The 14,787-nt window shown below is 39.0% G+C and overlaps 1 protein-coding gene across 1 annotated transcript; it reads left to right on the forward strand.

Moving 5' to 3' along the window:
- Window positions 1-6,248: 6,248 nt before the first annotated feature.
- On the forward strand, window positions 6,249-8,501 carry LOC105446235 (protein PML-like). The gene has a single exon (XM_030981440.1). The coding sequence runs from the start codon at window positions 6,384-6,386 to the stop codon at window positions 8,499-8,501; it is 2,118 nt and encodes a 705-aa protein (XP_030837300.1). The 5' UTR covers window positions 6,249-6,383.
- Window positions 8,502-14,787: the final 6,286 nt, after the last annotated feature.

The following is a 14,787-nucleotide window of genomic DNA, read 5'->3' on the forward strand; positions in this document are numbered from 1 at the left end:
ATCTAATATTTGTGGTGGTACCCAAGTATTAGAGATCGTTATATTTATGGATATTTCAACCGTCTCTAAACCGATTTTGATCAAACAAAGATGATTTTGTAATTTAAATTGTATGTTCTTTCAAATTTGACACTCAGTTTTATATTATCTCACAAAAAAATATTTTGTGTAGCGCCCTCTGCAACAGAACTCAACTATCCCTTCAATACTGCAGATTGTACATACAAAAGAGATAATTATAGTATGGAGAAAAAAAACTGCATAACCCTCAGAACAGTGTATTTCTAGAGAGGGGGAGAGGAGGACAGAGGGAAAGAGAGAGAGAGAGAGAGAGAGAGAGACTGAGAAGAAGGGCCAACAGAAAGATAGGGAGAGAGAGAGAGAGAGAGAGAGAGAGACTGAGAAAAAGGGCTAAAAGAAAGGAAGGGAGAGAGAGAGAGGGGGGAGAGTAAGAGAGAGAGAGAGAAAGAGAGAGAGAGAGAGAGAGAGAGAGAGAGCAGCCTCTAGTTCCGAAACATTTAAACATTTAATACTTTGAAAGTTATTATAAAAGTGTAAATTCTATTCCTCTTACTGAATTGTCTCCGGTCTTCTTTGTAAAAGTTTCCATACTATAAAGCGGAGGGCCAAAGTCAAATACATGTATCTTGCTTAGTTTTGAGGTGCCAGCCACTACCACAAGCACAGCGTGTTTATACGAAATATTTTTTATCATAATACACAATATTTCAGAGGTGTTTTTTTTTATTAACTTGTAGTGAACACCCCTAAATCGGAAGGGGGCGTCCAAAAAGAGGCCCTTTTGACAAAAAATAGTATGTTTAATAAAATGAAATTGGTGTCATATGAAAGAAAATTAAATAATCTAAATTTTGATACTAATTTCAATAGATATGGGATTAATTAACATCAAATATTTAAGTAAAACACATGATTTGAGCGATTGTTTTTCTTCGAAATATTGAATTATTTAAAAAAACTTTATTTTCCATATAGGCCTATCAAATTCGGTTCCTTTTTTGTAACTTTCCAGGAATGTGCCCATGTACAAGGAAAATATCCTGTGCAAAGGAGAGGCCTATATCTCTTTCAGTTAAAAATTATAGCAACCCAAATAATTGTGCACCATACATGGTGATTCAGTTCTCAAACATTAATCCCACACCCATTTCCATAATAAACATTGTCTTCATGCCTTATGCCTTAATTTATTTCAAAATTCAGAACTACTTTGCATTCTAAACACTTCTTGGTAGTTTTTAATCTCAACTTTTCTTTCAAATTGGGGTGGCGGGGGTCGGTGAAACGTTCTTTAACCCATCAAAGATGTGCCAGGGGGTTGTTTCATAAAGCTGTTCGTAAAGTTACGCATGACTTTACGAACGACTTGTATATGAAGTGCCAGATAGGATGCCCAAAGTTTTTTTCTGATATTTCCAATAACGTCAATTAAATTATGGCAAAAAATATACTTTGCATTAAAAATGTTTGTTATAATAAGAATGTTAATCTACATCTGCACAGTTCAACTTTAGTTGATGCAGTTAATAATGATTGAGCCTCCCATGTATGTACACTTTACCGAATCTATATAGGGACTTAATCATTCGCACAGTACCAGATTATGAATTCAAAGTTTGCGAACAACAATTTAAACTCCATTAAGAAGAAAGGGGTAAAACTATTCATTTCTCAGCGGCGGTTCCAGGATTAAAAAAAAAAAAAGGGGGGGGGGGGTCGAAGGCAACCAGTAAGCGAAGCACACTGCAATCGCACGTAAACGCTAGCCCATCTGTATGGGGTCAAGAGGCACAGCACATATACAGAGCACATATATTTATTTATTAATTATTCATTGGGGCTCAACTTGCTTGAAAATCTTGCAAGACATGGATTTCGATTTTGACCCATAATTTCCTAAAAAAGGGACCATTAAACGGATTATTTCAGTCAAGTTGGTAGGTGGAACCGATTTATTATAGGTTAGACCATCTAGGCCTAATTTACAATATAACATGCCCGAAGTAAAATGACGTTTGGGGGGATTTTCGGGGCATAAAAATATGGCCATAAATGGCCATGGTGTTAGCAAGGGAATGCGTATAGTCGGCTTCCGTCTCTAAAGAGAGAGCCGACCCTACCCAAATAAGAGGCTTAACGAACGAAAGAGACGGAAAATTCGGTCTACTGTAGGCCCAGCTAGGCCCAACTCCAGCCCAGGGTCAGAGGGTGCAAGCTCCGCCGCCGCCTTGGGCGTCGGACTCGAGCTCCCTCAGACTCAGTCCCTGAACTCTGGAATTGAGAGGCCGTCGGATATGAAAACACCGAACGTTTCATGGAAAATGGAAAGTTATAAAGCATATCACACAGTGAAATGTCAATAAAGTGAAGAGTATGGATTCGACTACATGTACAGGTGTTATACTTACGATTTTAAGGAAAGGATCGAGAGATTGAGAGATTTCAATTGCACTAAAATTGGGCTGACCAGATCAGGCGCGTACGCAGGATTTTTTCAAGGGGGGGGGGGGGGGGGGTTAACATTTATAAATCGGGCCGAAAATTTCGCAACGACTCAGCCAGCCGCTGAATAAGCGGGGGGGGGGGGGGGCACTAATCAAGAACCTAAGGTTACCTGTTTACGATTCAATTCCATATGGTATTTTAATTATTATCATAATCAGAAAGGTTTGATTGTCATGCACAATGTTATAATCAAGAACCTAAGGTTACCTGTTTACGATTGTATTCCATATGGTGTTTTAATTATTATGATAATCAGAAAGGTTTGATTGTAATGCACATAATTAAGAACCCAACGTAACCTGTTTACAATTCTACTATTCCAAACGGTGTGTTTTTTGTAGCTTGTTTTATATGCTAAGGAGTATAATCAATCCATCGGAGTGAAAACATGATTAGAATTAGTACATACAATCCATGATTGTGCAAATCGATATCTGGGGCAGGCAACGTTTGGTCAGATTTTAGCTTTATATTCAAACAACGTTTTGCGTAACTTTTTAAAGTTTTGTTAACAAAAAAAAACCTATAGACGCCCTGTATATATTTGAAATGTTGGTTTATTTTGCTGAGAGAATATAAACAAATTGTTGCTGAGACATGTTGAAGAAAAATGGTCTAATGGAAAAAGGAATAGATAACACTTTTCTGCTCATTATTGAATACAGGGAGGGGAAGTCCACCCTGATATTAAGTTAGCTTCATTAGAAGGAGAACAATAATTTGGGTTTTCTGTTGTACGCAGAAAAATCAAATTTTGTATTCTTTCATCAATATTCGACTTTAAACGCATTTGTTTTGAAAACCCTCGCAGAAATATGTCTGAAATTAGATCCTCTTTCACATTATGATACAATTTGAGTCAAATTTTACCATCAAACTTTTGGGGCTCCCAACGCTTAAGAGGCTATACACCAGGCGCGGATCCAGGAATTCTTAGGGGGGGGGGGCCCCAAATTTGAAATTATGCGACCCAAATATCGGTACATAATGGTGACCTCCGCAAAGCGCCGAAGCTTTGACGTTTCATTAAATTATTAGACAAAGAAGACGATTCGTTGTACCGTTCTCGAAAATAATCCTCGTCTGAATTCAATTTACCCCCCCCCCCTCCCGCGCGAAGCGTCAAAGCTTTTACGTTTTATTAAATCATTAGAGAAAGAAACTGATTTGTTGTACCGTTCTCGAATCTTAATCCTCGTTTGAATTCAGTTTACCCCCCCCCCCCTCCCGCGCGAAGCGCCGAAGCTTTTACGTTACATTAAATCATTAGAGAAAGAAACCGATTTGTTGCATCTTTCTCGACTCTTAATCCTCGTTTGAATTTAGTTTCCCCCTCCCGCGCAGAGCGCGGAAGCTTATACGTTTCATTAAAACATTAGAGAAAGAAGACGATTCGTATAACCATTCTCGACTCTTAATCGTTGTCTGAATTCAGCCCCCCCCCTCCTGCGCGAAGCGCGGAAGCTTTGACGTTTCATTAAAATTATTAAAGAAAGAAGACGATTCGTTGTACCGTTCTCGACTCTTAATCCTTGTCTGAATTTCAAAAATGTTTTTTGTCTGCTCCTTTTTCTTCCTACGTCCTCTTCTTTTTCCCTCCTCCCTTTTTTTTGGCCGGTGTTTTTTTTTTGGGGGGGGCGCCCCCACATGGCTACGCGTCTGCGGTCAGATGAACATATTGTGATACCTTGTCCGCTCCGGGAAATTCAAGGATTAAGGCAATAAATTACGGTTAGACAAGCATTCAGGGCAGAGGCGGCGGAGCGACTTCCAAAGTGGGGGGGGGGGGCACCAACAAAAAAGGGCACCTACAAAAGGAAATCTCAAAGCGAAAATAAACAATTTTTAGACATTGGTATATACCCCTAAAATTTGATTACATTATCAGGGATGATTTCAATATTTTTTTCTCTTTATACATCGTATAAAATATTGCTTTTTTAAGCGTCATGCCTTGCAGTTGGGTGTGATGGTCGAAAAAATCATTTGCGAGCGAGGAAAAATATAAGATTTGTGAGGTCACAGTGCGAAAACTACATCTTATAAAGAGGAAAAAACCAATCATCATCGGGTTATAAATAAGCACATTTTCATAACAGCAAACTGAAAAGACCTTTGATAAGTAACATAATTATAACATCTATAAATGTGAGCAAGCGTAGCGAGCGAGCTTTGGGAGATATTGCTCTTAGTCGCTTGAAATTATGGACACGTTTAATGATGAGAGGAAAGGGGGACACTTATCGAAGGGATAAGACACTTATTAGAAAATAAAAGGAGCACGTGTCAAAGTACAAAGGGTTATTATCAGAGGTGAAAATGGGGCACTCACCAGGGATGAAAAGGCACTTATGAGAATGGAAATTGGGCATTTATCGACGGAAAAGAGGCAACCATCAGATTTTGATAGGGGCATTTATGAAAAAGGGATAGGTTCCTCATAATAAAGGAAAAGGGGCACGTATCATTGTCAAAAAGGTTAATTATCAGATGTGAAAAGGGGCACTTATCGCACCAGAAAAGGGGCAAACACCATATATGAAAGAGGCACTTATGAGAATGAAAAAGGGGCACTAATAATAAAGGGAAATGTGCTTTTGTTGAAAGAAAAGGAGCACCGATCAGATTTTGATAAGGGCATTTATTGGAGGTGAAAGGGGGCTTTTATGAAAAGCGGAAATTATAAAGGAAAAAGAGCATTTTTAAGGAAGGAAAAGGGGCACGCGTCAAAATAAAAGGGGGTGTTATTAGAGATGAAAAGAGCACTTATCAGGAGGAAAAGGAGGCACTTGTCAAAATAAAACGATTGTCTCTCAGAATTGAATAGGGTCATTTACCAGACATGAACAGGAGCACTAGTAGGAGAATGAAAAAGGACTATTTTCATAGGTGAAAAGGGGCATTTATGAAAAGGTGAAGAGCTCTTTGTTAAATGGGGGCACTTATCATAAGGAAAAGGGGCACTTATTAGAAAGGAAAGGGGGCACATGTGAAAATATAAGGTGCGCTTATCCGAGTTAAAATGAGGTAGTTATTAAAAGGGAAAGGGGCACTTCTTACAAAGGAAAAGGGGCAATTGTCAAAGTAAAAGGGGCACCTCTAAGATTTTAATAAGGCAATTATCAGAGGTGAAGGAGGCGCTTAACAAAAGTGAAAAAGGGCGCTTATCGTATCCGAAAAGAGGCACTTACTACAGATTAAAAAGGGCACTTATGAGAATGGAAAATAGACACTTATTGCAAAAGAAACTGGGAACTTGTCTGGGAAAAGAGGTACGTGTCAAAATAAAAGGGGCACATATCAGAGGTGGAAAGGAGAGGGGGCACTTTTAAAAATTAACAGGGGCACATATCAAAGTAATAGGGGCACTTTTTATGTAAAAAGGGGCGCTTCTTACAAAGTTAAGGGGCACTTTTCCCATGGAAAAAGGGGCACTTTTAGGGTACTTGAAAAAGTAGGGGGGCACTGGGCCCCCTGCCCCCCTGGGTCCGCCGCCTCTGAAACTACGTGACTGACTCATGTGTCGACAGTTATCACAAATATCAGCAATTCTTCATATTTCATGGAAAACAATTTTTTCCTTTTGTTGTTGGCTTTTTTTAGGATACCGTAATTGGTCTCAAAATTTGTGGTCGCCAAAATCAGCGCAGTCAATATAGAGAACCGCCACTTGCTAAATGCCCTTCTCATTTCTGCTTTAGACAGCCGAGCGTGAAGTAACAGTAGACGGGTGTACGTAGGCTACCAATTATGCATACGTAGTTCATCTATACGCGTGTATACTAAAGAAAATCTTGGGAACCTTACTTTCTCTGAAGCGTTTCTTTCAAGGATAAAGGCCAGGAATAGTGATCGCCATGGCTTCCTCGAACACTAATTTGCTAGATTCTGTTGTTTCTGAAGAAGTTGAATGCGCCATATGCCTCAATAAGTTGGATACACCTCGTATATTGACATGTCTGCATAGCTTCTGTGAGAAGTGCTTGGAGAAGTGCGTCCAGAACCGAAAAGATGACTCGTCCCAGTCAGGTAACAGCACCTTGAAGTGCGCACTCTGCAATGAATATACTGCCCTAAACGATGCTGGTGTCCGTGGACTGAGACTCGACTTCAGAGCTACGCGTTTGGTGGAAGCTCTTCAGGAAAAGGAGACCCAGCAACTCAAACTTGCCAGTTCAGCCCATCGCTGCGAGACTTGTGGATGTACCGATTCTGGAGAAACTGCCTCGAAGGAAAAGCCGCCTTTCACCTACTGCAGAGAATGCTGCCAGGTCCTCTGTCAGCGCTGCTCTGCGGTTCATGCTGGTTTACGAATGACCCGAACGCACACCGTCGCTAACATATCTGACTTGCTAAACGGGAAAGTAACCATCCAGACCAAAGACCACTCAATGCTATGTCCAAAACACGCCGACGAGAAACTGAAGATTTTCTGCGTGACTTGTCTTGAACCCGTTTGTCATGACTGTACCCTGATTGATCATAACCGAGAGCAGGGCCATCAGCTCCAATTCTTGAAGGACTTTGTCCCTATCATCCGTGAAGAGCTAAGCTCACGTCAAGAAGAGGTGTCCGAGAAATCCGAAGAGTTCTCAGAGTTTCTTCACTTGGTTGACGAACTCGAAAACCATGCTATGGACAAAACTAAGAAAACAAGCAAGAGCATACAAAATGCTATTGTCGAATACATTAGCAGGGTAGAACAGGTGCGTTTACCAATGGAGAAAGTGGCCTGTGATTATCTTGGTGAAAAAATTAAGCAGCTGAATCAACTGAGGAAGAAAACTCAGCATATCAAATCACTGGCGGAGAAGAGCTTGTTGTTGACGCAACAAATGATGGAGAATGAGCAGGATCTCATCGGCTTGGCCTCTATGTACAAAAGTCTTAGAGAGGCCATGGACAGAGCCATTGCTGAAAAACCTGATGAGCAGGAGCTGGAACATATAAGGGAATCTATTGATCACTTGCACTATCACGTGACACATCTCGATGCGAAAGTTGGAAACGTTGCGGTAGGGTGTAGATGTACAGAGCGCAGTACTTCGAGCGTTGCTTGCAATAATGGTCCCAAAGATGTACAGTTTACACGGGACGGAAGAATATCAGCCATTGTCCAAGTCGAATGCATCGGAGAAGGACAAGGCACTGTTTATGTAAAGTACGGTACTGAAACGCTCTACACATACGGTGGATACTTCAACAATGTTCAAAGATATAAACAAAAGGCGGTGACAAATCTTACAATGTTTGCTGCAATCAAGCAGACATCCACAAGCTTCCCAAACTGTACCTCGTTCAGTTGGACCCGCTGGCTTCCAACCTTGCAGTATGGCCGCATCGGGTGCTTTACTTCTCTATCAGATCATCGCTTCATCATCGCCACCACTGATGCAAAGTTGTACATCCTTGGGGATACTCTAGGAGAATTTTCTCACGGTTTACCCGATACACGAAGTATATCAGCTTTGGCAACAGATAACGAAGACAACATCTACATCACTGATAGAGACAACCACAAGATCTACATCCTACGATCCGATGGCAACCTGAAGGATACACTGAACGTTGGGGATATCTCACCGACTTGCATCGCTGTCCCTCACTTGGGACCAGATGTCATTGCAGTCACGCACGAACCAGCCACGGTATCAATTCTAGACCTCAATGGGAATACGCTATGCTCCATCCACAACGAGGAATGGAAGAAGGTGGCCATCGGATGTGATGCTGATCGGTTGCTCTACATCCTCTGGTCCGACCAGAATCACGAGAAGACGCTTCAGAGGTATACCTTCCAGGGGGTGCAGGTGGATACTCTGTTTGAGAAGGAATCGCACAGCTACAACGATCTTGTTTTAGCAGTGTCACCAACAGGAGCTTCTGCAGCTGCTGTTGTGACCACGACTGGTGCTGATGGGAAAGTAGTGACTATGGCGCCAGGAGAAAAGCCATCGCCTAAAACGCTTCCATAGGTGAACTGTAAAGTATACTTGATTTTCGAAGGGGCAAGTGTCAAACTCTTCATGCTTTACTAAATCAATGTAATAGAACGAAATGAAAGAAGAAATTTATTTAATTTTGACATGATATTAGTTTATCAACTTCATAATATAGAGTATACCTATGTTACCATTACAGAAGGAAGAAGTTGACATGAGGTGCTTCATAAACCAGTGGACTAACATTGACCGACAGTAACCTGGACTAAAAGCTGGTACGCTTTTCTGATCATTGGCCATGAGAGTGTTTACGTTTAGGTTTTCTTTCTTTTTTAAATATAACGCTCAATCATCAATTCTTAAGCAATCAGCGAATTTCTTGATACCATGTTCCCCACTTTTTCACTTCACCTGGGTAAAGGTCGGTCAATGTAGATTAATGTCTTGCAAACAGAAGTTATTATATGTGCCTTATAATGTGGAAATTAGCTCGGACAAGTTGATCCGTAAAATGTGGTGACATAATGCCACGACATCGTTTATACTGTAAGTTCTTTTCATTGTTGCAAAGCTATTTAAATGTTTAACCGTCATGTCAAATTACACCCCCAAAAAAGAAAAAAGAAAGAAATTGTATTAAATAATTCACTTATAAGATCATTTATCTACTTCCTCTATATTCGCAGTGTTTAACTTATGCTTTAAAGTGTGTCACTTTGTCAGTGAGTGATGCACTAACTGCGCTAACCAGTTCTGATTCTACGTCGATATATTCTAATACCTATGCTCTCCATGATAAAATGGTGATCAAAAATCGTTGTCGCCATTGAATTAGAAACATGAATAAAGTTTATTTTTATGGATTGGCTCAGAATTCTGATAACGATTGTTTGTGTGACTAACCACAAGCAATATATTATATTATATGTGTCTCTGGCAAAAATTCATTAGTTAAATCTGTTAGGAGACTGCTTGGATTCATATTACGCAAATCTAGACGTCGCTTATATACTTCCTCGAGCCTCCTAACAGCTTGTAAAGTTTAACATAATGTAGATGATACCGAAGTTAAAGCCTAAATCATTGAAATTATTACTGATGTTTTTTGTTTTGTTTATACATAGCGTTCATCGTGTCTTAATTACAAAAAAGGTTGAAAATAGCATCGTGAACATGCTTGCATAGAAATCAAGTCAAGGGAAATTCCATTGCACTATCATATATTCCAACGAAATCATGTTCGGGTTTACAATTTTTTTCCCCGCACGTTTCATGAGGTGATGGGCAAGCCTATTGAACTCGCCGTAGGTTGACTTTTCGAAATTCTTTGCGATCGCGTTCAGAGGGTTTCATATCAAACGGAGACGAATTCAGAATTGGTGGAAAATAAGGGGGAGGCGAACTGTGTGAAACAGCTTTTTATAATGGGAATCGGTGTGGAGATATTGTGATACGTATTTAAAATTTTGATCGCGTTCATGAAATTGATATTGTTACAATGAAAATGTCTATAGTGGTATAATGTACGTATAATGAAAGTACATGTATGAAGTTATAGTATCGTATTATGTTACTTATTTTCTGTAACCGACATTTCATTATTTGTTCTTCTTTTATTGTTTGATATTTGCTTTTCAAATTTGTTTTTAAAGACAACCGCAATGTACATAATTCTTGCTGCATTTTTTTTTTTGAGGTGTATTTTAGAAGCCATTTGATTTGGATAATTATGGGAAAAAACGTATTCAGGTTCATGATTAACGCTTTGAAACGGGACTTCTGATGAGAATACCGCGTATAATAAAATACATGTACATCATGTTTTTGGAATATCATTATTTACAATTTCTTTTTGATGTAGCATTATCCCCATATATCAACTGTTCTAGAATATGAATATTTATATCTAAGACAAGGCTTTAAAAATAACACCGAATTTTGTTGATGAGCCATATATTACTGTAAATGAATATTAGTTCCTGAAGATTGAGGAGCTGCCATAAGAGCAAACTTAATATGTCAAAGGTGGAAAGCAAAAATAGGTCAGATTTTAACTTGAGAGAGCAAAATGTTCGTCAATTGTTTAAGATTTACATGTATATAGAATTGGTTAATTCCATGGTTTTGGAAATGAATCTAATACTTTTAGAAGAACGTATGAGTTCAGATGAAGGGGTCCGGAGTTAGCTATCTCTTTATTATGTTATTTACTATGTTAAGTTAGTCATTTTAGTAATATAAGATTTGTATATTTCTCTGTGTTGATTCCCTTTATGTTATATGCTTGTACAGCGCATAGAGAAACTTATGTTTATCATCCGCTTTATAAATATTGTATTATTATTATTATTATTATTTAGAAAGTTCTGATATGTATGGCCACGAGCAGGCGCGTACGCAGATTTTTTCGAGGGGGGGGGGGTTAAATTTGAAAATCACATCGAAAATTTCGCAACGACTCAGCCAACCGCTGAATAAGCAATAAGCGGGGGGGGGGGGAGGAAGGGGGAGGACATTTTTTTTTTGGGGGGGGGGGGGTGGTCCCAAAAATTTTGCAACGACTCAGCCAGCCGCTGAATAAGCGGGGGTGGGGGGGGGGTCTCAAAAATGTCGCAACGTCTCAGCCAGCCGCTGAATAAGCGGGGGGGGGGGGGGGGGTAAGAGAACATTTTTTTTTTTGTGTCCCAAAATTTGAAAATTTGGCCGATCGATATTTCGTTTCGTTGGGGGGGGGGGGCAATGTCTGCTTTTTGGGTCATCCTATTACCACAATTTTTTTTTTTTTGGTATTATTATTTTTGTATTAAACAAAAAAACAAAGGGGGGGGGGAGTTTCCTCCGAAACACATACGTACAAACAGTTAAAGAGGGGTTCAACCTCCCTTACCCCCCCCCCCACCCCATTATAACATTAGGCAATCTAATATCAAACTTTTAAATGTATTATACACATCTAATTCAAGGCTTTGATTTCTATTGCGGAACACTTTTTGTCTCCAATATCTTAAATTAATATTTAGACAAATTCAATACTCGTAATGCCAATTCTATGACATGATCAAGGGCGGTAATCGTGAAGGAGAGGGTGACACTTTCACCCCTAAAATTCTTTACAAAATGGAGATTATACAGTAGATTATAGTAGATTATACATATGTTAAGAGGATAAAATAATGTAAATTCTATCCCATTATGCAGGAACCAATAAGTATGTAGTCTCTGGGCGCAGTCTCTAGTCCAGAAACGTTCGAATTTTTGTAATACTTCAACATTCAGATAATATCTCTTTGTATTAGATTCCACACGTAAAAATTCCAATCTATTAAGGACCTCTATTTCTAACTAAATAAAGAAACATCCATTCCGTTCACAAATCTTTGTTTTTTGTGTGTTTGTGTCATCATTGATTGTATCATTATTGGCATCAGCAGCGTCATCATCATAGATCTTCTTCTTTGTCGTCTTCTTCTTTTTCTTCTTCTTCTGTCTCATTCTATTTCTCTTTATCTACACCTCCCCTTTTTTACTCCCTCCCCCCTCTCTCTCTCCATCTCTCTCTCTATCTCTCTCTTTTTCTTTCTCCGCATGTACAATTATATTGTGTATAAGTGAAAATGGTTGTCGTTGACGGCGGTAAGAATATTTAAAAATAGGGGGTGGTGGCGAAAACTTTATGTTTATAATATGATTACTCACATGCACATAGCTATGCAGCTACATGCAGAAAATTCACTGCTGCATTGGAAAAAAGCAACACCAATATCAATGTAGGTCTAATAAATAGGATTAGACTTACATCAATATATTTGCTGAATGATCAGATTAGGGTATTTTTCAAACACACTGCTACAAATTTAGGGTTTTCTAGTATAGAGGGAAAGAGTAAAAAATAAATATTTAAACTTACTCAATTCTTTTTCTTTTGCCTTCCTCCGATTTGATCTGTAGATCAATCATTGTTGGTAATCTCAACAACATCTCTCTCTCTCTCTCTCTGTGCCATTGACTTTGGCTTTGGTTTTTTCACTCCTCTCTCTTCCAACAATTTCTAGAGACTACATCCATCCAAAGTATCGTCTTTCTTCCCCTACCTCTCATTCCCAAAATTTCCCCTGTCAAAGTGAGATTCTCTAGGCCTTCTTTACGTGTAATGTGATTCATGAACTTCAACTGCCTAATCAACATCTCACGTATCATTTTCCTTTGCAATCCAGCTCTTCGAAGAACTTCCTCATTACTAACGTTGTCCTTCCGAGGGATTTTCACCATTCTTCTTAAAAACCACATTTCGCAACTTTCCAAACGCTTTTAGTATCAGAGGGTAAAGTCCATGTTTCACTACTATACATAAGTACTGCATTGGGTAGATGTAACAATTCAGTACTATTATTCTGGTCCTCATACCCATTGTGCGATTTGTCAAAATTTTCCCTACCTTTGGAAATGCAGATTTAGCGAGAACTATCCACTTTATTCAACCTGTATGGGAGAAGTTTCAATTGTTGTTAATAAGTTCAATAGGTGCAATCAGAGAATACCATTTCTGTACAACAATTGAAACTTCCCCCAGGAAGCCTAGCATTCAAAGCTGTTGCACTAATAGCGGACTCATGAATAATAATAAGTCACAATGGGTTAGGAGAGCTGATGTATTTCTTTCCAGTTCATCGTGACTGTGTCATACACCAGTGATGGCCTGGTGGTAATTTCGCTGCTTGGCAAGCAGTAGATGGCAGCGACAAACCCCGCTGTTTCAAAGATTTATATTTTCTGGCTTGTTTTCAATTACAAGATCGAGCACGGGATCTTTGTCTGTCGGGTGCGAGCCAATTTTTTTAAAACAATTTATTAAACCTTATGATTTATTATTAAATCATACCTTGTACCCGCGCAGATGAGTATGTGTAACAATCGACTACAATATATATTGTGTGTATTAGAGAGGATTGGTCCGGGTAGATCATACAGAAGAAGAGGAAAATAATATTTTAAAAATTCATGTTCAACTTGGAAGCTCCAAAAGTTGTAGACGGGTCTATATACAGTGTGAGTCTTATGAAGGAGTGTTTTACCCCAAAGCATTCAGTATCATTTTGTGTGGTATGTGTTCACGCTTGGATGAACAGGAGGCATTGTTTGCAGGAGTGCAAAAATAGACTTGCGCCAAAGTTGCTTATGTGATGTTTGAATAAAACATTTTGGATTCTGGTATTAATTCGGTCTTTGCAGATCCAAATAACATCCCTAACAAACTTAATTATGCCACACATATCAAATATCGAATACCAAATATCAACGAACAAATTTTGTGTGCGCATATGCGTGTGTGTGTGTGTGTGACTTTGTGATTTTGCGCAAGTCGATTTTTGCACTCTCGCAAACAATGCCTCCAGTCCATTCAAGCGTGAACACATACCACACGAAAATGATACCACATGATTTGGAATAAAACACTCTTTCATAAGATGTATACTAATTTACTGTTGATAGATTATTTTTTAAATAATTATAAATTGTCTAGAGGTAAACTTTTTTTGACTCACACGATAGTTCGATATATATAGCTGGGAAAATAGCTTTTGGTATTGCGATGATAACAAGTTTCAAGGTTTAAATCACAGACATTGAGCAAATACATTTATGGTATAATCGAAATCAATATGTACGAAAATGTGTCGAGTTGAAGTCATGCTCTAGTTCTGTTTGAGGGGCGTCATTAAATTCATATTCGACCATTGCATATCATTTTTGTTTAGAGAAATATGCTACAAACTCCTGGATAAGTATTTCTGTTAATATTTTCAAACAACAGACTATATGTGGTTGCATAAAATTCGAATCCAGTTTATTCAATGAGGGCATGTTTTATGTAAAAGTTGGTGAAGCTTACTCAAGGCATATAGGCCTCCCCAATCTCTACTAACTAGTTGACACGGTGTACATCAGTGCAGTAATAATAGATAACTGTAAGAACTCACATCTCTCTGGTAATACCTTACTTTGTGCGTGTGTGTGTGTGTGTGTGTGTGCGTGTGTGCGTGTGCGTGCGTGTGTTCTTGTGTGTATGTGTGCGTATGTGCGTGTGCGTGTGCGTGCGTGTGTGTGTGTGTGCGTATGTGTGTGTGGGTCAATTAACGGGAAATGGTTTTGGGTAGTCAGATCTGCGTCCTTGATGTAGCGTAAAGCTTAGACGAATAACAAAATGTTGATAGGAGTAAAAGATAGTATATATATATGAAAAAGTATGTATTTGTGTCCGTTTCACTTTAAAATGTAAAATTTTCCCACTCTAAAGGGGCAAGGGTATGTCCCCTCCCTG

The sequence above is a fragment of the Strongylocentrotus purpuratus genome, unplaced genomic scaffold (assembly GCF_000002235.5).
Source record: "Strongylocentrotus purpuratus isolate Spur 01 unplaced genomic scaffold, Spur_5.0 spur5_scaffold_12, whole genome shotgun sequence".
Lineage (NCBI taxonomy): Eukaryota > Metazoa > Echinodermata > Echinoidea > Camarodonta > Strongylocentrotidae > Strongylocentrotus > Strongylocentrotus purpuratus.